The sequence below is a fragment of the Pyrus communis genome, chromosome 7, assembly GCF_041283825.1.
Source record: "Pyrus communis isolate YQ-2024b chromosome 7, ASM4128382v1, whole genome shotgun sequence".
Lineage (NCBI taxonomy): Eukaryota > Viridiplantae > Streptophyta > Magnoliopsida > Rosales > Rosaceae > Pyrus > Pyrus communis.
This window is the reverse complement of record NC_142571.1, coordinates 30,471,777-30,497,482: the sequence shown is the minus strand read 5'-3', so window position 1 is coordinate 30,497,482 and position 25,706 is coordinate 30,471,777. Positions and strand designations below refer to the sequence as shown.

At 37.4% G+C, this 25,706-nt stretch overlaps 1 protein-coding gene and 1 pseudogene across 1 annotated transcript; both read left to right on the top strand.

Moving 5' to 3' along the window:
- The first annotated feature begins 4,515 nt into the window (after positions 1-4,515).
- On the top strand, positions 4,516-5,518 carry LOC137734581 (protein SEEDLING LETHAL 1, chloroplastic-like; annotated as a pseudogene).
- Positions 5,519-8,857: 3,339 nt separating this feature from the next.
- LOC148696051 (uncharacterized) lies at positions 8,858-10,674 on the top strand. Its single transcript, XM_088698010.1, has 2 exons — positions 8,858-9,926; positions 10,238-10,674. Exons 1-2 carry the CDS (start codon positions 8,918-8,920, stop codon positions 10,273-10,275), a joined length of 1,047 nt encoding a protein of 348 aa, XP_088554136.1. The 5' UTR covers positions 8,858-8,917; the 3' UTR covers positions 10,276-10,674.
- The last annotated feature ends 15,032 nt before the right edge of the window (positions 10,675-25,706 follow it).

Genomic DNA, 25,706 nt, shown 5'->3' with positions numbered 1-25,706 from the left:
TTCATATTATTTTCATGACGTTACTGTGAAATTATTATTCGTGATATTCTGGCAAAAAAGGAATAATATAATGACATTCATATTATTTTCATGACGTTACTGTGAAATTATTATTCGTGATATTCATTCAAACTGGTCCTATGATCAAGATATTAAATAAACCAAATTACAGAAGCCTTCCTACCTGCCACAAGGAGTCATAATCAGATAGGCAATAAATAAATAACAAGTACTGGTATCTGGAAGCACATAATTGGCCGAATTGTTAAAGATTATCTAAAACATGCATGATCCAGGTACAATTGTAGAGTCCTCCTCAATTTTATGGTAAGTCAGTACGTTTACTTTTGTGCGTCTAAATAATATTATTGAATAAATAAACCTATAAATATATGTATGTATGTATGTATGTATGTGTGTGTGTGTGAGATGAGGTTAGTGCTGCTGCTGGGTCTTGAAATATTATTAAAATTATTTTTAATAAGGTGGGGTGTAGGTGTAGCCTCAATATATTGCTACATATCCTTTCTCTGTAAGAGTTTTTGCTGGGCTTATCAGAGCATTGTCTTCAGGGCAGAAGAATGAAGCTACTTAAAGCCTTGCTCTATCAATATGGGTAACGGCTCGATGCCACACACTTTGTAAATCCCATGCATCAACCAATAACTTTGAATTTACTGTTAGACTGTAAGCACAACGTTTTTTTCTTTTTGAAAGAACTTATGTTTTGAAAAAATCTCACTCACTCACGGTCAATTTAATTTACATTTTGATCTCATTTATGGAAATGGTGGATATTCATATAAAGAACCAACTTTTACGGTTTCAATTTTAGGGTATAACTAGAAAGTTTGCCCGCGCGTTGCTGCGGGAGTGTCAAATATATTTCAAGTATTGTATATAAATGTTACATAAGGGAACAAATATGTTGCAAGAATTGTGTGTAGAATTTATAAAACATGTACTTGGTATTTGCATAAAATATATAGTTGTTACTTGTTCAAATTATAACAGCTTGTACAAACATGAGTTTGAAATTCACCTGCCTTAACTTCTCCACACTTTACACACAGAGACCCTTATCTTTTTTGGTGGTTTAAAAGCTTGCAAATCACAGGAGGTTGTCCATTATGTTACAAAGATGCAGAACGAAAATATATATTTTATCAATTTTCAAGAGCATAAATGGACATATTAAATTGTATGTAAAGAATGTAAAGCAAAATATCAAATAGCAAAAGAAATCTCAACATAACTCTACCACAACAATAAGAAATCTCAAATAGAAAAAATCTACCAACTACCATATGGATGATTTTTAAAATGAATAAAAGACTACCATATTATGGAGAGCTTATACCTTTCACTTGTTTACTGTTCTTATGAGTTGCAAAACACAACCAACAAAAGAAAATCAAACAAACATCAAAAGAAAGGTCATGCCTGATAAGAAGGTTTCATTTATAATTATTTCTATTTCTACATAAATACTAATAAATTAAGCCCCCAATGACCTACATAAACATTTGCAGGGCCTTTTTTTCCATCGATGGAAATGACTGAAACAGATTCGACCCATGTCTTAATGACATCAATTATGTGTTGAACCACCTAAATCAACTCAAATCACTGAAGAAAGGTAGTCATTAGCGTTCAAACAAGTGAAGCAAAAAAGAAAAGGTAGGACATATGAACATTGTGATTTTGTACCATCACCTGGACAATCTTGCCAACATAAGGGCAGATGACATAAATGAATGAACTCAATTCCAACACGCTAAACGTTTAAGGTATATACATCATGAAAGTCTTATGAATAACCAAATTATCTGAAGTTCAAGATATTGGATTAGCTACATACAGATTTGGAGACAAAAGCAACAAATCCAGGCGTGTATAGCTTGCAGTGAATAATGTTATCAATTGTTCCAGCAGTGTCACCAATCTTAAAAGCTCCAGCTTGAATTCCTCCAACAGTAGCTGGGCCAATGACAACCTGCCAAAGATATGATAATTAAAGTTAGCATCGCCATTTCCTTTTCCTGGGTTAGTGAAATTAAGATGACTTTGCATCAATCATGTAACCTTGTTGTTTGCCCGTGCATATGCGATCAATTGCTTAGTGTCTGACTCAGGTACACCTTCAGCGATGATTGCCACAACTTTAATGGTTGGTTGCTTGAGAGCAGCCATGGAAGAAGCGACAACACTCCAGATATGTCAACATATATTCATCATTAGGTACAACCATATAAGTTTCGCACTCCAAAACACTACTCATAGAATAATCACTGACCTTTTGTATGAACCAAAGTTGATTAAGACATCATCAGTAGGATGTGTGACGCATGATGCTTCAATGCTGCAACAGTTATTAACCCAAAGGTCAGACAATCTCGAAACAACAGATCAAAAATGGTAATCTGACTAATAACACGATTTGAATATATTGGATATGGAAAATTAAGATTAACCAAGCATACATGCATATACATAACTATACAAAAGATGGCTTGTAGCCACGAAAGACAAAATCTAGGAAGAGGATGAGAGAATGGCGACTTACTTTGAGTGCACTGGTATGGTGATTTCCTCTTGATCGAAAAATAGCTTCTGAAATCCCTCAGAACCAGGGTTAGTGATTCCAGCCTCTCCCTCCCTATTACAAACCTCAGTTATTACATTTCCATCTTTTTCAAAAAAGAAAAACTATAAGTAAGATCAAGTTCGAAGTCAAAATTAGGAAATGATACACATCGCAAAGGAAGTCAAAATCGAGTTAGAAGCACCTGATATATCTTTCCAGTGGTAATGTTGTTATCCCTAGTAAGAGTCACATCTAGGAAGCGTTCATAATTGCCCAGGTCCAAATCAACCTACAATTACAATTAAAGTTTAAACAAACTCAGCAACATAAAGTTTAAAGATAAGACTAATACTCAACATGATACCAAGATAGAATCCAAAAATAAATTAAAGATATGATTAAAATTATTTGTTCTAATCGGACATATTTCCTAGTTTTCTTATCCAATTATACAATTGCAGTTCCTAAAACAAAAAATAATCAAAAAATAATTTGCAAAAAGAAAATTAGAAAATTCGAACTTGATAACAGTCTACCTTAAGAAACACCATGACCGAGTAACAACAACAACAACATTGAGACATAATTTGGTGAATATTTATGGCGGACAAATTTAACAAGTACTGTTAACAAAGCTTCAACCATTACAACAGAGATCAAATCAATATATACCTGCATATCCTAAGTCTGAATTGTACCCTCGTGCCCTGCAATGTCTTGGTAAGTGACTCCTGCTTAAATTCCAAACAAAACAAAATCTGTAATTTCAGTTTCCAACACACTTAACTTTTACAACACACAAAAAAATCAAAACTCTCATCATTAGAAAACCAAAAGGAAAACTTGAAATTATATACCTGAAGCACAAATGGTTTGCAAACGCATATACAAAATTTCCAAAAAACAAAGACAAATGTTTCCTGAAATGAAAAGAAAAGCAAATCATAGAGCCAGACCAAGAATCCGAACACAGAAATAAAACCCCCAAAGTTATGAAAACAAAATTTAAATGCAAAGACACATCAGCAAACGGAAGACCACCCCAAAATAATTTAAATTTTGTTCGATAAAAAGCCCAAAGGAAAAAGTAGATTTTATATACACACCTTGAACACAAGGGGCTTGCAAAGTTGCACATGAAAACCCCAAAGTTGGGACATGAGCGTTTCCTGGAACCCAAAAAAAACACATATCAAACCCCCAAAATGAAATGAAAAAAAAAAAAAAAACAAAAAAAAAAGAAAATTTAAAGACAAAATCCATCTGCAAATTGAAAACCACCGAAAAAAAAAATTAAATCAGATACCTTGGAAAAAGCGCAAAACAAACTGGAACAACACTGGCGTGGAAGAGAAAAAAAGCTAGGTTCAAAAATAAGCAGAAGGTGAGAATGGAGAGTAGGGGTGGACACTTGAACCCGAAAACCGAATTTGTTTTGATTGTATGGTGTTAACTAAGGAAAACAACGACAACCAAAAACTTTTAGGGTAAAGTTAAAAAAACTACCTCAACTATTGGTCTCACGACACTTTCATATCTCATCTTTTTAAATGACAATGTCATACCTCATCTTACGAATTTGTGCCAATGTCATACCTCCGTTAGTTTTTCTGTTAATTTCTCAGTTAAATGCTGATGTGGCTAGAGACGGGATCCACTCACTAATCCAACTAGATTAAAAAATAATTAAATATTAAAAAATTAAAAATAAAATTATTTTTTTTATATTTTAAATTGTGTTATCCACCTTACACTCTCTCTCGCCTTTCTCTATTCTTTGCATCCCCAAAATCCCAATGCCTAGAAACCCTTCCCACCCATCCCCCCTAACCTTCCTTTACCACCCTCTCTCTCTCTCATCTCTGTCTCATCTCTCTCTCTCTCTCGCCTATCTTTTCTCTCTCTGTAGGTAACCCTTCCCTACCTCCATCGCCGACACCAAACAGCCCATTTTCTCCACTCCCAATCCCATTCCCAAACTCCAATCCCTATCTTCCTTTCACCATGACTCTTCCCACTGCTTTCCGCCACCAAAGAAAACCCCCCACTTCCCAATCCTCTCCACCGCCAAAACCACTGTCTCCCTCAAACTCCCACCAACCACCGACACCCCCACTTCGACTTCCAAGAAAAAGTCCTCTACCTCGATTCCATTGGCCTCGACTTCTCCCTAATTAACCACCACCCTCCCATCATTTCCTTCCCTCTCTCCCACATCAAACCCATCGTCCACTTCCTCCTTACCTCCATCGACTTCACCTCCCCAGAATTCCGCCGCCTGATCGGCATGTGCCTCGAAATCCTCTCCTCCCGCATTGTCGAAATCGTCCCACTCCTTGTTTTCCTCCTCCGCGAAGCCCACGTCAATGACTCCGATCTCTGCCTCGTCATCAATCGTCGCCCCAGACTCCTCGCCTACAACATCAAAACTTGCCTTCGCCCTACCCTCTACTTCTTACAGAGCATCAACATTTCCCAAGTTAACAAACACACCTCCCCTCATCTCCTGCAGCATGGAAGACAAGCTCTTGCCCCGGATCGACTACCTAGAAAAAATCGGCTTCTCCTACCGCAACGCGATGTCAATGTTCTGGCGGTTCCCGCAACTGTTTTGCTACAAAAAAAAAGGGAAGAAATGGAGGTTTGATGGGATTTTGGGTTTTGATATTTGTAATGGGATTCTGGGTTTTGAGATTTTGGGGATGCAGGTTGCCCAAAGAAAGAGAGAAGAGAGAGAGATGAGAGAGGGTGGTGGAGGAAGGTTGGGGGAGACGGGTGGGAAGGGTTTATGGACTTTGGAATTTTGAGGATGCAGAGAAGAGAGAGAGGCGAGAGAGAAAGGAGAGAGGTGAATCCCACAATTTAATATAAAAATATATTTTTTAATTTTAATTTTTAATTTTTAATTATTTTTTAATCCAGTTGGATTAGTGAGTGGGCCCCGCCTCTAGCCACATCAGAACTTAACAGAGAAATTAACAGAAAAACTGACGGAGGTATGACATTGGCACAAATTTGTAAGATGAGGTATGACATTGTCATTTTAAAAAGATGAGGTATGAAAGTGTCGTGAGATCAATAGTTGAGGTAGTTTTTTTGTACTTTACCCTTTTTAACATGGCATAATTCGGTTTTCTTTGAAACAATTTCTAAAAACGGGATATGTTTGATAGTACACGGGTTAGTAGTTTGTTGATTAAGTACGTAGCAGTTGAGCAAGCATCAAACCAGAATTTATTAGGCATAGACGACTGAGAAAGCATAACAACTGTCGTTTCAACAATGTGTTGGCGTTTGTGTTCAGCCAAACCATTTTGTTCAGGGTGTTTAGGGCACGAAAATCGTTGTGAAATACCATGAGCTGCAAGAAAATGTTGGAAAGCATGACTTTTATATTCTCCACCTTCATCACATTGAAGTGTTTTAATTGTGCAATTAAGCATGTTTTCAACTTTTGCTTTAAACTGTACAAATATTTGAAAAACTTCAGATTTGTGTTTCATGGGAAAAATCCAGGAATATCGCAAAAAGTCATCCATAAACAACAAATAATAATGAAAACCTTCATTATAATTAATTGGAGAACACCACACATCATAGTGCAAAAGTTTCAAAGGAAATTGAGACATGGAATCGGACATAGTGAAAGGTAGTTTAATACTTTTACCTAGAGGACAAGACTCGCAGAAACTTACATCAGAGGTACCATGAACAAGTACCAATTTATTGGAAACTAAATTTTTTTTATTATGGGTTTAGCAGGGTGGCCAAGACAAGCATGCCACTTTTGAACCGAGACTCTAACTCCCACAAATGCAGAAACAGAATGCTTGAGTTGTCCACTGCCACTTGGAAATAGGTACAACCTATTCTCACATCTCCCTCGGAAAAACGTCTTCTGTGTCTTGAGGTCCTTAACAAGAAAAAATTGTGGAAAAATGATTAAGTAGCAATCATTGTAATTGGTAAACCTATGGGCAAATATAAAATTTGTGGATGCAGACGGGCAATCAAGTATATCACGTAAAGCAAAGGAGCAAGTATTAGTTTTAAGTTGATTAGAGCCATAATGTGAAATAGAGATACCAGAATTATTACTTACACCTCCCACACCATCATTACCAGTGTACTCCTTAGGGTTGGCCAAATTTTGAATGTTCGGAGTTATGTGTGCATTGGCACTTGTGTCCAGGAGCCAAGAACCATTTTGCTACTTGTTGAGGGTAGTGGGAAATGAAGTTATCATGGAGATGCGCCTGGCCGAAATTCTTCATTCAAATACAGTATTCATACACTGGTAGCAGTCAATAGCAGGATGACCTGGTTTGCCACAAAATTAACAAACAATTCTATCACCACAAGAAGCCAACCTTTCGGCATTACCTGGGTTGTTCTGTTGATTGTTGTTATTGCGATGGTTGTAACCTCTTTGAGCCACGCCACGCTGTGAAGGATTGCCTCACCCTTCACCATGAGAACGACCACCACCACACCCTCTGGAAGCTACAAAAGCATTGACAGTAGTTCCTTCCCCCACAGGAACATTTTGAGCATTTATTCTTCTTTCTGTAGTCAGCATGAATGATTCAAGAGTTAGATATGTGATAGGAGTATCACGAGTTTGTGCAGCGCTCACTGTCATCTCGAACGCTGGTCCAAGATTATTCAACACAATCTGAAAAGTTCTTCATCACTCACAGGTTGCCCAGCAAGAGCAAGGTTGTCAGCTATCACATTCATGCGATCCAGGTAATCCGCCACAGATAAATCACCCTTTTTGGTTTGCAGCAACTCATTTCTCAAGAACAAAATTCGATTTTGGGAGGTGGATGCATACCTTTGCTCAAGAGCTTCCCATGTAGCTCGTCCAGATCGTTTGCTTGCCACCACAGACAAAACAGACACAGTCAAAGATATATTAATCCAGCTGAGGATCATTTGATCCTGTTGAACCCATGTTGAGTACGCAAGATTCACATTGGTGGAGCCAACAACATGTTTTGGGGGACACAGCAGTGTGCCATCGACATAACCCATAAGATCCTTACTTTTCAGAATAGGAAGCATTTCAGCCAACCACAATGGATAGTTGGTTCTATCGAGTTTAATGTTCATGACAGTGGAGAATGGCTAGAATATGTCGTTTTGGGGGTTGGGGTTAACAAAGGGGACATTATTTTCTACCATAGAAGTGTTGATGGAAAAGATGACAGGCAATGATCTTGTTGTTAGACAAAAAAAAGCTCTAGAAACCATGTAAAAACTTAAGAACTCAGGTTTTTCAAGATGATTGCATACCCATTTAACTATATGATGCTTGTATTTATACTTGCTTCATGATTGCATCAAAGGGTTTGAAAACCTTATTTACAAGGAGATTCGAAATTCAAATAATACAAATCAGAAAAGTAACAGTTTACACATATTTGAAAATTACATCCTATAAACAAGGAAGCCTAATCAGATAGAACTCCAAATAGAACTAAACTCCTTAAAGCACGGTGAGTGAAACTGCATTTTGACTTCGTCTAACACGCCCATCCCTAATGGAAAGAGAGAAGCAAACAGAAAGAAAAAGCCAAGAAGAGGTTGGAAATGGAACAATAGAAAAGCAGAAATGGGTATGGGAAACGGAACAAAAAGCAAGGTAGGTATAAAATGAAAAGCAAACCTGACGATGACCAACACATGGTAAGAGAGGCCCTGGTTCCCCCAACTTTTCGAGAGATTTTTTCAGTGTGACCGTCACACGAGGTGGTACACCACGTGTCCTTATAGAAATGGTGGGTTATGTGCTTTAAAAGGTTAATAACTTAAAAATTTTGTCTTCCCACCAAATACACATGGGTTTGAAAAATTAAGAAGGTATAAATTTTTATTGTTTGTTGTGCCACAAACCACGTGGCCCAGTTTTAATTGTTGACTTGTATTAGGATTCCTATAATTGTGGGATTCCTACTGCAATTGGTTTCCTAGTTTAGGATGTAATTATTCTTTCCCTTATTCTTTCCCATATCTGTATAGGGTTGTATATATACCTTGTTTTGATATGAAATAAAATAATTCATTGAAAAGCATTCTTTCTTCTTGGCACCAGAGCTGGGTTAGAAAAACACTGAACCCTAATTTTTTTTTTTCTGCCGTGTACCTGATCCATTGCAGCGAGCAACCTTAGGATTGTTGCTGCCCGTGCCCTGACCGATTGCAGCGAGCACCAGATAGGGTGTTGCTGCCCTGTTGATTTGTCCAACATGTTCTAGGTCTCATCACCGTTGCTGTTTTTTTCTTCTCTGCCTAGTTTGTGTCAGTCAACACCGAAGCAACAGAGAGATGGCTAAAGAAAAAGGGGCTGGTTCACAGATTGTTTCAGCGGCTGCTCCAATTATGGTGCAGTCAGAGAATTCAAGCTTTAATATTGGTATGGTTTTGGATGAAAAGAACTATGATTTATGGGCTCCTCTCATTCAAATTCATATTGCTGGAAGGAAGAAGATGGGATATCTTCGTGGGTCTATCAAGGCACCTAGCGAAGACGATCCTAAATATGATGATTGGTTTTCTGAAGATCAAAAACTTAAGAGTTGGCTTTTGTCTTCAATGAAGCCCAAGATTATGAAACGGTACATTCGGTTGTCTACATCGAAGGAGATTTGGGACTCCTTGAAGGCAACCTACTTTGATGAGAATGACGAGGCTAGAATTTATTCGTTGAATCAGAAGGCATCCCGTCTGCGTCAGAATGGCCGACCCTTAGCTACCTATTTTGGGGAGCTCACTGAGATCTTCCAAGAATTGGATCACTTTAATAAAGTATCCATGGAGTGTGAGAATGACATCAAAGTGTTTCAGAAATCCACTGAGAGACAACGAGTCTATGTGTTTCTTGGTGGTCTCGATGATGGGTTTGATCAGGTGCGTGGAGAAGTGCTGCGGAAGGATCCCCCACTTGGCCTGCAGGCTTCTTATGCCTATGTTCGTCGAGAAGCCGATCGAAAGGAAGCAATGAAGACAGAGGTTGACAAGGGGGAGTCTGCTGCCATGGCAGCAAGGGCCCGTGGATCATCTAGTGGGTCAAACCGAGAAGGGGTACAACACCGGCCTGGATCAACTCGGCCGAGCCAGACAAGCCGGGATCGTCCACAAGGTAAGTGCCCACACTGTGGCCTGACGGGACACTCCAAGAGTCGTTGTTTTGAGCTGATTGGATATCCCGAGAATTGGGATAAGACTCGTGATCCTCGGTGCAACAAATCTCGAGCCTCCATTGCTGAAACCAAAAATGATTCGGATCAGATAGCGGACAAGGCATCTGCCATGATAGCTGCGGCAGGAAGTGATGGTAAGGCACTTAGTACTTCTACTTCTGTTATGAATAATACATGGATAATTGATTCCAGAGCTACTGAACATATGACTTGTGATTCTAGACAGGTTCCATCACTAAAAACATCCACACAAACCGAGGTCAATGTTGCTAATGGTAATGCCGTCCCTGTTATTGGGGAAGGCGCTGTTTCCCTTTCCGATACCATGAAACTTGACACTGTTCTTGTGGTTCCCTCTCTAAATTATAATTTGTTGTCCGTTGCTCAAATAACCCTTGCCTTACATTGTTTGGTTATTTTTTGGCCCTATTTTTGTGTTTTAAAGGACATCCGGACGCGGAAGACGATTGGTTATGGTATTAGAAGAGGGAAACTTTATTACTTGGAGTTGATCACCAGTAGTTTTAGCTTGCTGACTCAAGCTCTCTTCGTCGATGATTCTCAAGGGATTACTAATAAAGTGTCAGACATCTGGATGTGGCACCGGCGCCTTGGGCATGCTTCCTTTGGTTATCTGCATAAGTTATTTCCTAGTTTGTTTGTCAAGAATGATGTTTCTCAGTTTAAGTGTGATGTTTGTGAAATGGCTAAGAGCCATCGAACCTCTTTTCCTCCCAGTTTAAATAAAAGTACCGTTCCTTTTATGATTGTGCATTCTGATGTATGGGGACCGTCAAAAGTAGCCACTCTTGGTGGTGCTCATTGGTTTGTTACTTTTATTGATGATTGTACCCGCATGACTTGGGTTATTTTGTTAAAGTCAAAGAGTGAAGTTAGTTCGGCCTTCTAACGGTTTCATAAAATGATTGCTGTACAATACAACAGGAATATCCAGGTTCTTTGCAGTGACAATGGGGGAGAATATGTTAATATGGAACTTCGTTCATTCTTAGAGTCATCAGACCACGTGTCCGTATACTCCTCAATAGAATGGGGTTGCAGAAAGGAAAAATCGACACTTGTTGGAAATGGTTCGTGCTTCCCTACTTGCGGCACATCTGCCGCTCAATTATTGGGGAGAGGCACTTACGTTTGCAACTTATCTTATTAATCGTCTTCCATCTCGGATTCTCAACTTCCATACGCCATTTCAGGCTCTCACATCTCAGACTAGCAGCCCCCCGACTCCCAATCTTCCTCCATGGGTCATCGGATGTGTTGCGTTTGTTCACCTCCATCCACCTCAACGGAAGACTAAACTTGAACCTAGAGCTCTTCGTTGTGTTTTTTTGGGGTATGCTACAACCCAGAAAGGGTATCGTTGTTATCATCCTTCAAGTAAAAAGATGTTTATTACTCAGGATGTGAGTTTTCACGAGAATGACATGTTCTTTGGTTCCTCCTCGTCCTCACTTCAGGGGGAGTACCACAATGATGAAGTTTTGACTCACGATAATAGGGACGTGCTGAGCTTGGAGTACACGGCTTCTGGAAGAGGGCAACAGCCCACGGCACCTGGGGAAGGGCAGCAGCCCGTGCCCGTGACACTTGGAGAAGGGCAGCAGCCCGTGTTTTCTGGGTTTAGTCCTACCGAGCAGCCTACTAAGGAGCAGCCAACAAGTCAGGAAGAGGAGCAGCCCACGGGTCTCACGGGTATTGAGTTGGAAGATGAGATGCAGCCGCCCAATTGCAGTGAAACAGAGCAGCAATTACATCATGTGTCACGAGATACTACTTCTCATAACCAATCGTCTTTTACACCGGATGCACCTCCACTTCGTCGCCTTCCAGAGCGTATTAATAGAGGTATTCCCAAACCCACTTATGAGGCAGATCCTGAGTGTAAACACAAGTATTCCATGAGTGAGCCAAACTCTGATTCCAGAGTGAGATACCCATTAAACCATTATGTGTCTACCTGTCACCTGTCAGAATCAAATAAGTCATTTGTATATCAATTATCTACTGTATCTATTCCTAACAGTGTGCAGGAGGCGTTAGCAGATTCCCGCTGGAAAGATGCAATGAACGAGGAATTGAGATCGTTGAAGAAGAATGCTACCTGGGAAATAACTGACTTGCCAGCTGGAAAGAAAACAGTGGGATGCAAATGGGTTTATACAGTAAAATATAAAGCCGACGGAACGGTAGATTGCTTTAAAGCAAGATTGGTGGCAAAGGGGTATACACAGAAATATGGCATTGATTACACTGATACGTTCGCACCAGTGGCAAAGATCAATACAATTCGTGTTCTACTGTCCTTAGCAGCAAATCTGGATTGGCCTTTACAACAGTTCGACATAAAAAATGCTTTCCTCCATGGAGATCTGACTGAGGAGATTTACATGGACCTTCCACCAGGGTGCAGTGATTCGGACAGACAGAAACAAAAGGTATGTAGGCTCAAGAAATCACTGTATGGATTAAAGCAGTCTCCTAGAGCCTGGTTTAGTAGATTTACCAAGTCCATGAGGGCATTTGGGTATATACAGAGTAATTGGGATCACACGTTGTTTCTGAAACACCAGAACGGAAAGGTTACGGCTCTAATCGTGTATGTGGATGATATGGTGGTTACTGGTGATGATCCTGTTGAGCAAGCAGCCTTGAAAAGTTATTTGTCCACAGAATTTGAAATGAAAGATCTTGGTCCTTTGAAATATTTTCTTGGGATTGAAGTATCAAGATGCAAGTCCGGGATATTTCTATCACAAAGGAAGTATGTTCTTGACCTGTTGGAAGAAACCGGTATAACAGCATGTAAGCCGGTGTCTACTCCGTTGGCCGAAGGAATGAAGTTGGGTATAGATCAGAACCAAGTACCGGTTGATAAAGGGAGGTATCAAAGGTTAGTAGGAAGATTAATGTACTTGGCTCACACTAGGCCCGATCTTGCTCATGCCTTAAGTGTGATTAGTCAATATATGCACAATCCAGGAGAACAACATATGAGTGCAGTTATGAGAATATTGAGTTACTTAAAGGGAAGCCCTGGTAAAGGAATTTTATTTCGGAAAAATGAGCATTTCAAAATTGAGTGCTATACGGATGCTGATTGGGCAGGATCGACGGATGATAGACGCTCGACATCTGGGTATTTCACCTTTGTTGGGGGAAATCTAGTAACGTGGAGAAGCAAGAAGCAGAATGTCGTATCAAGGTCAAGTGTAGAAGCCGAATTTAGAGGCATGGCACTCGATATTTGTGAACTCTTGTGGCTTAAGTTTCTGTTGCAAGATGTGGGTGTCAAACAAGGTCTGCCTATGAAGTTATTCTGTGACAATAAAGCTGCACAGGATATTGCTCATAATCCTGTGCAACATGATCGGACCAAGCATGTAGAGGTTGATCGGTTCTTTATTAAAGAGAAGCTAGATAATAAAGTAATTGAGGTTCCTCCCATAGGAACGGACGACCAAGTAGCAGATATTCTCACGAAGGCGGTTTCTAGTAACAAGTTCTCCAGATTTCTAGACAAGTTGGGCATGTGCAACATCTATGGACCAACTTGAGGGGGAGTGTTGACTTGTATTAAGATTCCTATAATTGTGGGATTCCTACTGCAATTGGTTTCCTAGTTTAGGATGTAATTATTCTTTCCCTTATTCTTTCCCAAATCTGTATAGGGTTGTATATATACCTTGTTTTGATATGAAATAAAATAATTCATTGAAAAGCATTCTTTCTTCTTTAATCACATTTTTTTGTCTGCCCACTAACTAAACATGAGTTTAAAGAATTAAGAGAAGACTAAAAAAAACGACTCCACAGATGGAGGAACGGGTGAATGGAAAGGGTAGGTTCAGGATTTTACGATACAAAAAAGACAAAATGTATTGGCTGAAGACTAACTTGAAGGGCATTTTGGCCCGTACACTACCCTAGAACAGTGCCACCCGAGTTTGGGTGGAGGAACGGGTGAATGGAAAGGGCACATTCGGGATTTTACTATACAAAAAAGACAAAAAGTAATGGCTGAAGACTAACTTGAGGGGCATTTTGGTCCGCACACTGCCCTAGAACATTGCCACCTGAGTTTGGGTTTTAGTATATATATAAATATGCTATCTACCTTATTGAGCTTGACGAAAATATATGGTTCTTTATATACTATCCACCTTTTTGAGCTTTACGAAAATATATGATGCTTGATAAGAACTTACATAAACGTATTTATCATGACATTTTATTTTTGTTATATAATGTTATGTGTAAAAATTTTTGCATTATTGAATTGAAATATCACAATAACAATAAACACGTTCTATGCAATTACTCTTTTATAAATATCACGTGTATTTGTCCAATGCCATTCCAGCCTCTTTGTTTCATTTCACAATTGCTTGAATTACATACCTTGTTTTGCCGGATCAATAACTATGGACAAAAAGTTTGAACTTAAATCTTTTCAAACACCAGAAATTAAGAGAAATAAATAAAGAAGGAAGACCTTGTTGTAAATTATGCTCTATCACCAGCTACAAGGACTTCAGAGGAGCAATTCACTGTTTTTTTGCCAATTCTCCCTTGTCATGTTGGATTGAAGAGTTTTACTTCTTCTTGTATTTCTTCTTACTTTACTACGCTCGAAGTGATGTATACAGATCCAACCTACCATTCCAAATCCAACCGAACAATATATCATAGTCGAATAATGTGAAATGCTTTCGCGTTACTTGTAACCCATTGACTATGGAAGAAAGAGGTGTTGGTTGATCTTCTTCCTGAACTTGTAAAGAGCTGTCAAATTTTTATTGCCTATTACTTCCTTAAACTTTTAGAATTGGCCAATTTACCTCCTAAGTTTTAACTTTAGCTAATTACCCCCTGAACTTTTATAATTGAAAATTTTTCCCTAAATTTTAAAATTCAAACAAAAAGTGTGCGGAGTGAACTAGCAGAAGAGAAGAAGAAGAAGAAAAAGACAATTATGTTGTCTACATTAGGGATAAAAATATCTTTTTGCAATTATAAAATTAAAGCTCAAAGGAAAAATTGGTCAATTATAAAAGTTTAGGGGGAGTACTTGGCTAAATTTAGTTTATAAAGAAATTGCCAGCTCCATACAAATTCGAAAGAAAAATCAACAAACATCTCTCGAAGCAAAACTGCACTTTTTGATAAGAAAGTTAGGAATTGTAAGTTATCATTAAATTTGTTCATATTTCTTTAAAAAATTAGTCTAAAAATTAAGAGTAATACTAGATAGACTAAATTTGTAAACTAAATGAGATGTTACTAATAAAAAATAAACATGTTAAGGGTAATGCTAGGGAGATTAAATTTATAGACAAAATTTTGTAAACTAAATTACTCAAGCGTTGGTAAAATGTGCTCATTCCTATTGGTGATACATCATTTAGTTTGTAAATTTTATTTACAAATTTAGTCTCTCTAGCATTACCCGCATGTTAATTAACACTTAAATGATAATCCAATCATCAACTTCTATGTCATTTAATTTACCAAATTTAATTTGAATATTTAGTCTCCCTAGCATTACCCAAAAATTAATTTACCTATCATTATCCTTTACTAACATGGTCTTTTTTGTTCACATTACTTTTGGCCAATTTGGTTGTTGGGGACGGACATGATTGGAAATTGATCATTCTTGTCCAAGTTTTAGAGTTCTAAATGATTCTTTGGTGAAGCTGTTTAATTTGAGTGGGTGTGTTTATGTTTAAATTTTGAGATTTATATTTATAATTAAACAGATTTAGAAATTTAATGGTAATAAAGTGGTGAATGTTATTGTCATTTTAAGGTGATTGAGCTAAAAAGCAGTATGATTAGTTCAGTTTTAACGGAAGGCAGAAGACTCGAGAGGACGATGCCCAACTTTTTGACTATTTAGAGTGATTGGGATATAAACAGTCGACATATATTTCTTTCTTTGATCTTCAGGTAGGATTGCCACATAACCAAAAGGAGTGGAAAGCTGGTCCCACTTCACCAACCACACCAGTGTTTCACTGTGAAAAAGTTTCTTTCTTATAATATTTTTTGAATGTTCTAAAAATTCTTATTACCTTAGATGCAACTTGGTGCTAAGCGGTTAGTCATTATCTTCAATTAATCTCAAACAGTTTGAAAATTAAGAAATTGCATTTAGACTTGTCAATGCGTTCGCCTGACTAACGTTTAACGCTTTTTAGAACTTTAACTCTATGTTTTAACTATTCTATTCTTCCATAAGGCGCTAATGTGAGTTGGGTAAATTTGCTAGAGGCAAAATTTAAATCCCTTCCTCCATCATTTTCATAAAAACGCCGGAAATGAAATTGTAGTGTAAGAGAGGAAACTACATTGCTAAATGACATAATCCACATTAATAAAATAATTATATTAACAAGCCCATAGCATTTGGAAAGGGATCATCTACGGATCCCTTCCTCTTAATTCATCAAATCAGGGAATTCGTATCGTTGAAAATTAATCAAATGGCTACAAATAATGGCCCACTTTAAAAGTTATAATAACTTCAACCGCTGGATCAATTTTCAACGGTACAAATTCCTTAATTTAGTAGATTAGAAGAAAGGGATCCGGAGAATATCCATTTCCATAGCATTTGATGCTTGTGAGTTAAGCGGGTCACATATGAGCAATGACCATATGACTGTTCAAAGGACGTGTCGTTCATCATTTTACACACACTCCGGATCCCTTTCCATAGCATTTGATGCTTGTGAGTTAAGCGGGTCACATATGAGCAAATGACCATATGACTGTTCAAAGGACGTGTCGTTCATCATTTTACACATAGTGTATGCTTTGGTTGTGAGACTGACATGTATGCTTGTTTTGGGTTTGTGCATGTAGCACTCGAAAGATGCAGTTCTTGAAGGAGGAATTCCATTCAACAAGGCCTATGGAATGACTGCTTACGAGCAGGGTGTTGAAGGGGAGCAAAATGTGCAGTCATTGTCATTTATTTATTACATGTTATGGTGTTTGAAAAGTTTTTAAGTCCGAAGTTTTTCTCCCTAGTTGATCCGGCAAAACAAGTTACTTAATCTAAGCAATTGTGAAATGAAACAAAGAGGCTGGAAGGGCATTGGACAAACTATAAAAGAGCAATTTGCATGGAACGAATTTATCTTTATTGTGTTCAGTTCAATAATGTAATAAAATGTTTAAAATAATTTACACTAACATTATATAATAAAAATGAAACGTCACGTGATGATAAACACATTCCATGTAAATCCTTACAGTATTCTTGATCAAGCATCATGTTTTTGTCACGCTCAAAAGATAATATACTAAATTGAGATGATGTCATTGCCATCGTTTGTGTTATCCTGACTAATCCATGAAATTGAAAGGGATCGGTTCTCTTGGCAATTTACAAATAGGAAACAAAAAAGAAAAAAATATGTGATAATTGTTGTAGTCTTATTAGATTATGAATGTGATTATATAAATCCTAATGTATCTAGGGGTATCTTGAAATTATGGATGGCAACGGTTTGGTTTGGGGACGGAAATACTATATTCATCCCCATAACCATGAAAATTAATCATACCCATAACCACAAAATAACCATCGGGGATTATCCACAACCATATCGACCGGGTAACGGATTTTCAATCGGTTATCGGTTATATCCATCTTCGTCAAAATATATATATATATATATATATTCATCCAATTGACGCACTATAAATTTTAGTAGATACTAATTTTGCCATTAAATAGCCACATCCAATTACAAAAAACATAACAATATATATTTGAAGTTGTTCATGATAAGCCAATATGATAAATTGGTCCAATAAAAAAGAAAAAGAGGACAAAAACAAATATGAAGGGAAGATAAAACATGTAAACTAAATACATGACAACAAACAAGAAGACAATTATTGATTTAATTTTGCATAATTCTATGGGCTCATAACATATGTAATAAACTGAAAAACTGACGCTAATTGATAATTTGCATGAATCAAATAACATGAAAAAGAATGAAAGATTACCTATTGAGCTTACAACATGGACCAATTTCTTGATAGTGAGACTCTTGAAGAGAGATGAATCTGATAAATTGGAACATTTGATAATTGATATACAAAATGATTCAATGAATTAATTTGGTTGAGTATAACAATAAGAGTATTGAATTGATGAGGTTGTTGGTATGCCCCATGTATGATGTTTGGTGCATAATAAAGATAGTATAGGGTTTAATGCATGCATAATGAATTAGTACTATAGGGATAGGAATAATTGAACATGTTGTGGGCATGATTCCAAGACTTCAAAAGGCATAATTGAATAAAATATAATATATATATATATATAAAATATTCGGATCGGATTCGGGTACGGATATGGATTGGGTACTCTTATAACCATATCCAAAACCATAACCGAATAAAGTTAACGGTTTTTCCCCATATCCAAACCATACCCATTTGCATATCCAAATCCAATCCTGGGCAATTATCCACAGTTAACGGGTTTAACGGTTAGAATTGTCATCCTTACTTGAAATATTCTCTAGGGTTAGATATTATCCTATTAGAGTTGTAATCCTATTGGGGGAATTTACCTTCCCTACTACTATAAATAAAGGCACAGTGGGGTGGAATAGAACACACCTCACAATTACATATCTCTCTCTTTTCTTTCTATGCACCACTCTCTCTTTCTAGCCTCCATATAACTTTTCAATAAATTATACCTACAACATGTTATCAACACACTCTTGACGCTGTGCTACAGAGAGTTTGTTCTTCAATCATGAGAGTATTACGTTTTAATCATTTTTTTTATGATTACTTTATTATTTTATTGAATTGATCTACATGCTATTGATTTAATTTAATTTTTCTTTGTTGTACATGATATAACGCATTGGAGATGCAATTCTGGCTTTTAGAAAAGGATATTCTAGAAATTCAAAAGCTCAGTTGTTTTTTGCCAATCAGGTTCCTTTAAAATAAATTAAGATATTTGAAACGACCGTGAAGCATCAAAACATTCCTCATGATGTATGAACACCCTATATTTATATTTTCCTTTCAATTATATATATTGCATATGTGTACATATATTTTGTCAAGACACACACACACACACACACACACACACACACACACATACACACACACACATACTTGTTCATGCAATACACTATTATGCTATGTGGAATTTGTGAGTCAAAGCATCGAAATTAATTTAGAAGCAATTAGGGTTTTTAACCTTAGAATTTGAAAAAACAAATTTAAAAAATACTGGGATATTTGCGGCATAGGTCGAGGCTCGCCGCCGTGCCGCCTGAGCACCACTGCTGGCTTGCAGCTAGTCGTGTTGAGCACGCCACCAGAAACGACGTCGTTTCGACGTCTGGACTATGTAGCAACCTTTTGGGCTTTGTTGCGCCTACACGGACACCAGGCCTCAGCCTGGTAAGGGTTACCGTCGGCCTGCATTCCCTTCTGCCCAAACCAGCAACTTTTGAGTTGATGGGCTTTGTCCCTAGTCCTTGGCCCAAACCTGCAGCAAGCCCGTTGTTTGATGGGTCCAACCCGTGCCCCAGGCATGCTTGTTGGGCTACGTTAACCCTCGGCCTAAACCTGCCAACAGCCTTAGAGTTGTTGGGATTGCATTGCACACGGCCCAAATTGAAGCCAGCCCATGGTTGGGCTTCACGCGCACCTATCCTAGGTTAGCCTTGTGTTGGGCATGTACTCCCCATGCCTTTTTGTGGCTTAAAACCAATAGTCTAGCTGTTGGGCCTATCCTAGACCTACGACTTGTAGCCTGTAGCCATGATTGGGCTGTTTTACAGCCAACATGTGGCCTACTAAGCCTTTTTAGGGCCTTGCCCTGTACACGGCACCCTAGCCCACCGAGATTGGGCTATAATTTTTCGAACCCAATGTTATTCTTTGGCATTCCCGCTAATATTAACCTGAATGTTATTATTATTTTTCTTCTACGATTAAACCTAAATGGTTACAATCTACTGAACTAATTAAAGTGACTAGCAATCCATTAATCTGACAATTAATCCAAAATTATTGGCCTGAAGCCCACTTTTTGGCAATTAACAATTTAATAAATTATTTCTTTTCTTTGAACCGTTGACTCCATTTCGTAGTCTCGAAGCATTCACACTTGAGTTCTTGAAGCAACCCAAATCCACTACACTTAGTTGTATATTGTATTCTGTGTTCTTACAGGTACCTCCTTTTATGAACTAGAAGTTCATAAACCAAATTGAACATGTGGATGCAAATTGCTTCATCCTTGTTCTTGGACAAAACTGCACTACAAAACAAATAACACCTTAGGTCAAGGCTAAGAGCCTCACGCGCCCACGATGAATTTGGGGGAGGGGGGCTTTGGCCGAAGAACCTCCAATGCCAAAGTTGGAATTTTGAGGGAAAAGTGTTTGGAGAATTTAGAGAATTTAGCAAGAAAATTGGAATTGAGTTTTGGAGAGAATGAGGTAGTATTTATAGGGGTGTGGCCGGCCACTTTAGGAGGAGAAGGACTGACCACTTGGTTGATATTTTGGGTGAGGTTCATGATTTGTAGCTAATTAGGAATAATTGAATGATAAATCAATTAATTAGCTAATTAATAGAATAATTTCCTAATTGATTAGCTAATTAATATAATAAAAGAGGAATGATTTGTGAGTTACCTTGTGGAGAGGATTTGATGAGGATGGATGAAATAGGTTTTGAATTATTACTTATTTTTGGCACTTTTGACTTGATTGAGGGATGACCCACTGCTTGCGTGTAGGAGTCTCGGAGTGTCCTGAGGGTAATTTTGTCCTTTTTACCCAAAAATCCACTGTGATTATTTTTGGCTCCACAAAACCTGTAGTTTCAAATTTAGTGCCTTTGAAACTCGAAGTTTTCATAAAACAAATACACACATGAATTGCTGAGGGTTGAGTGTGCTTACAGTGCGAGCCCCAGCATTACAGGTTTGGTCGCTTGACTCACCTCACACGTGTGTAAACTACATGCGCCTGACACAAACAAAAAAAAAATAATAATAATAAAACATGGCTAATGCCAGTTCCACTTAGGCGCTGAGTTGGGCTATTCCTGCCCAATTAAGTAGTCGGGTTCTGCTTCCTTCCACTGTAGCTTGACTCATTGGGGTGGGGTGGAAAGGATTTTGGGGGTTTTGAGGGGTTTAGTCACCCAACTGCTTGAGCAATTGAGAAGAGTGGACTTGCTCTTATTGCCATTGTTGTTTTGTGAGTTTCACACACATAAACGATTTGAATTAGTTTCAAAATTAATCTAAATTATCCTATGGAAATTGATCATTTCAATGACCAAATATAAAAGGTTAATAATGTCTGGACATCGAATAATACTATATTAATGTCAATATCTGCTCAAACCAATCATTCTCTCCGAATCTTTTGGTGAGGATCATGGGGATTCGTAAATCGTGTCTATTTATAACACATCGTGCGGTCAATTTTTGTGAAGTACTGTTTATGTTTATTTTTAAATAAATATTTAAAATGATTTCTGACCGCACGATGTACGATGAATGGACACAATTCACAGATCCCCGGGATCCTCACAAAGAGGATCCGACAAGGATCCAGACTCGCAAACTCCATGAGGTATGTCGATAAATGGTATTATTTAATTGGCTAGGGTTTGACAAACGACAGGGAATCACCGTGACATCTCTTCTAATATTTTGAACATGTTGACAACATATCAGATGCAGCTCTTGGTGACAAAAACAAATTGCAATTCCACCTCTTAGTTGGACCGCTATCTTTTTGTTTGGAAGAAAAGGGAAAGGGTTCCTCTCCAGATCCCTTCCTCTTAATCCACTAAGTCCAGGGATTCCGACCATTGAAATTTGATCCAACGGCTACAAACAGGATCCACTTTAAAAGTTATAATAACTTTAGCCGTTGGATCAAATTTCAATGGCTTGAATCCCTGAACTTGGTGGATTGAAAGGATCCATTTCTGAAGAAAAGTAATCTTTCTAGAACCAAAAGAGGTACAAAGGTCTCCCCTCTTTAAAAAAACTTTTTCACCAACCATTAACAAAACTTCTTCACCAACCATGCAAAAGTATTAAAAATTTAAGAGAGATTAGTTGTGCAACGTGTTTAATTAAAATATTTGCTCATCAATTTAGATTTTCATTGATTAGTTTGCGCTTTCCACAATACAGTTGACTAAAGTTGGATGTATTAAGATATGACTAGCCTTCATGCAGGCCCTTACGTGCGTGCAGAAGTCATTTGTTGAATCATGGCATGCTACGCGTGACTTACACGTTTTAAATGTATTTATATGCGTAAATTGACAAAAGGAAAGTCAAATATTTGAAGTAAATGAATAATCTTATATCATGCTAGAAGAAACCCTTCATAAACCAATTAAAACAGCTGAATTCACATAATAAAATCGGTCTCTATAGAATTTACACTAAGAATAGAGAAAATAATATTGAATGAACAATTGATTGAATTACATTATTAATGGACCACTGTGAGGCTAAGCCCACCCCTCCCCCTTAGTGTAGAGCGCGTGCAGAAAACCTTTTTTTGAATCACGGCGTGCTACACACGACTTCCATATTTTAAATGTATTTATATGCATAAATTGACAAAAAGAAAGTCAAATATTTGAAGTAAATGAAAATCTTACATCACGCTAGAAGAAACCCCTCATAAACCAATTAAAGCAGCTGAATCCACATAATAAAATCGGTCTCTATAGAATTTACATTAAGAGTAGAGAAAATAATATTTAATAAACAACTGATTGAATCACACTATTGCTAGCCCATTGTGAGGCTAAGCATACCACCTCCCCCTTAGTGTAAATAATATCGTTTGTTATAAAAATAAAAAATAAAAATCATTTGACAACTAATTTAATGTTAATAAACAGCTAATTGAATCACACTATTGCTAGCCCATTCTGGGGCTAAGCCCATTCCCCTCCCCTTTAGTATAGATAATATCGTTTGTTAAAAAAGAAAAAAAAAATCATTTGACAACTAATTTAATCACATTATTATCTGCGTGGGAAAGACATTTTTTATAACCGGCATTACATGCCTCTTAAGATGTTGTGAATGAATTTAAAAATAGAGAAAATAATATTTCATGAACATCTGATTGAATCACATTATTGCTAGCCTATTTAAAAATAAATAAATAAAACTGTACTAATTTATCACTGGCACTACGCGCCTCTTAAGATATTTTGAACACAACATTCATGATTTTTCTTAATTTTTATTATATTTTTCTTTCCCCTTCACGTAAGCACTATCAACTTTAACTCATCCTTCCATTTTTTATTCTTTTATCTCTTCCTAGTTATATTTTTATTTTATTTTATGATGACCAAATTACTCATGCATTATTTGATATATTATATTGGGCTGCTTTTGGATTTTTTTGGTTGAGAGCTAATATTTTTGTTGAAGCCGTGACACCAAATCGACAGTATTCATTGCCCTATTCGCTTTATATATAGGGGTATGCTATCCACACACCCCTTTTTACTTCTCACACACCCTTTGTTAATTTCTATCCGTTGATCTTCTTTAAATCATCTGATCCGATGACCGAAAATTAAAAAGGTGTGTGAGAAGTAAAAAGAGATGTGTGAATATCATATCCCTATATATAATATATACATATATATATATATGTATATATATAATAGACAGATGTTGAATGTTCCACTAAATACATTGTTATCACTAATACAATATATTATATTTGTTCTCTTGACATGAACGGTGGAGATTATTTATATATTTATATAATAGATAGATGTTGAATGTTCCACTAAATACATTATTATCACTACTATAATATATATTTGTTCTCTTGACATGAACGGTGGAGTTGCATCAAAGGGTTTTAAATTTAACTATTTGAGTTACGTGCAACATTTATTCTCCCAGACAATGCAAAGTGCTGGAATCCTTCATCCACCACCATTGTTTGTAATTTGGTGACCGAAGCTTCTAACAAAGCAAAATACAAAGATGTCCATACCCTTAACAGGTTTATGGGGTATAGATATGTAAGGTTAAAGTATCGTTCTCTTTCATGATATATACAGTAATTTTTTTGAAAGCAATAATCTATAATGGTGAATTATCCTTTTAAAGTCATAAAAAATTCATATTCTATGTATAACGAGTTCTCTATATTGTATTAAGTTATAATTTTTCTTGGTCCCATCTTAAGGAAAGACGTCTCCATATAGTTATAAATAATTGTCAATGAATACAAAAATATGCAAAAATATAAAATAATTGGGGCCCAAAAAATTTTATTTAGGAAATACATAATAAAAGGATCGTGGGTCAGGTATGTTCTGAAACTGAAAGATTCGAACCTCCGTATAGCGGCATTTATTAAGGATAAATAAGTTAATAAATAATATTTCAGGTATGTAATGGAGTAAACTCCATATTGTAACAAGTTATAATTTTTGTTTGTCTCATCTTGAGGAATCATGCATTCACATAGTTATAATTGTTGATGATTACAAAAATATACAAAAAATAAAGGGTAAATATCAGTTTAATACCCTCAAATTTCGTGGTTTTTAACATTTAGTACATGATGTTTTTTTCTTCCCATAGTCATACCTAAAGTGTTAATTTTGGGACAGTTTCATACATACTTTAATTTGGTTGTTAAGTCTCTGGTTAACTGATGACGTGGCGCCTATGTGGACAATGATTAAGCGCTACGTGTCATTAAGAGTCTACATGGAAATTAAAATCATTTAATTAAATATTAAAAACTAAAAAAATAAAATCATTTATTATTTTTTTTTTGCATGGGGGACCCACCCTTATATCCCTAACCTTTTTCGCGTCTTCCCCCAACCCAGATCCACCCAACCCAGATTCCACCCTCCGGCCCTCTCTCTCATCCCCATCCCCCGCCTCACCTGCTCCCTCGCAAAACCTGTTCGAGCGAAACTTCAGTGAACTTGAACCCCGACCTTCTACCAGTACCTCGAGAACCTGCGGGTCGGATCAAGCGCGCAGCCCCCTCGTCTTCCCCGAAATCGGAGTCCGACGAGCCGATCCGGACCCCGCTACTCGCCGCCAAGCTCGGTACATGATTATGCTGGCGATCATGTTGCTTAACGGCGGAGTATTCGTGGCCATCGTTTTGGGGCTGGCGATTGGTTACTTGGCGTTTCGGAGTGGGGACGATGACGTGGCGGGTGTGGTGGTAGAGACTGATAATCCGTGTGCGTGCGCTTAGAAATTTTTTGGGTGGATTTAGATATTTTTTAGATACGATTCGAAAGGGTGCAACTTGCGTTTGCCAATTTGATGTGTGTCTCTATCGACATGTAATTGTATGATCTTGTATTATTGTGGTTGTTTGTAATTTATGCGTTGCTTTGTATTTAATGGTAAATCTGCAGATCTGCTTTCATTTTGTTCATCTTTTTCTTTTCAAATTTGAATTTTCCGATCTGCTGTGCTGATGATGATGGTGGCGACACCGTCGTTCGCCGGGGCTGTGGTTTTGGCCAGTTTTTCCGGGTTTTGCGAGGGAGCAAGTGAGGCGGGGGAGTGTGCGGAAGGGGATGAGAGAGAGGGCCGGAGGGTGGAACCTAGGTTGGATGGATCTGGGTTGGGGGAAGACGGGATCAGGGAAGAAAAAAGGTGAGGGATATAAAGGTGGGTCCCCCATGCAAAAAAAAAAATTTAAATAATTTTATTTTTAAGAAAACTAATGAAAATGATTTAAAAACTTTGAGATTTAATGATAAGTATAAAATAAAGGGTAAAGTAAATAGTAATATGATTGATTTTTTAGTGTAAAATGTGGTTTTGCGTT

Excerpts from the sequence above, each read along its gene's own strand:
- LOC148696051 (XM_088698010.1), top strand. The coding sequence starts at position 8,918 with ATGGCTAAAGAAAAAGGGGCTGGTTCACAGATTGTTTCAGCGGCTGCT. Across the intron at positions 9,927-10,237 it reads AGCTGCGGCAGGAAGTGATG|GACATCCGGACGCGGAAGAC; the intron begins GTAAGGCACTTA and ends TGTGTTTTAAAG.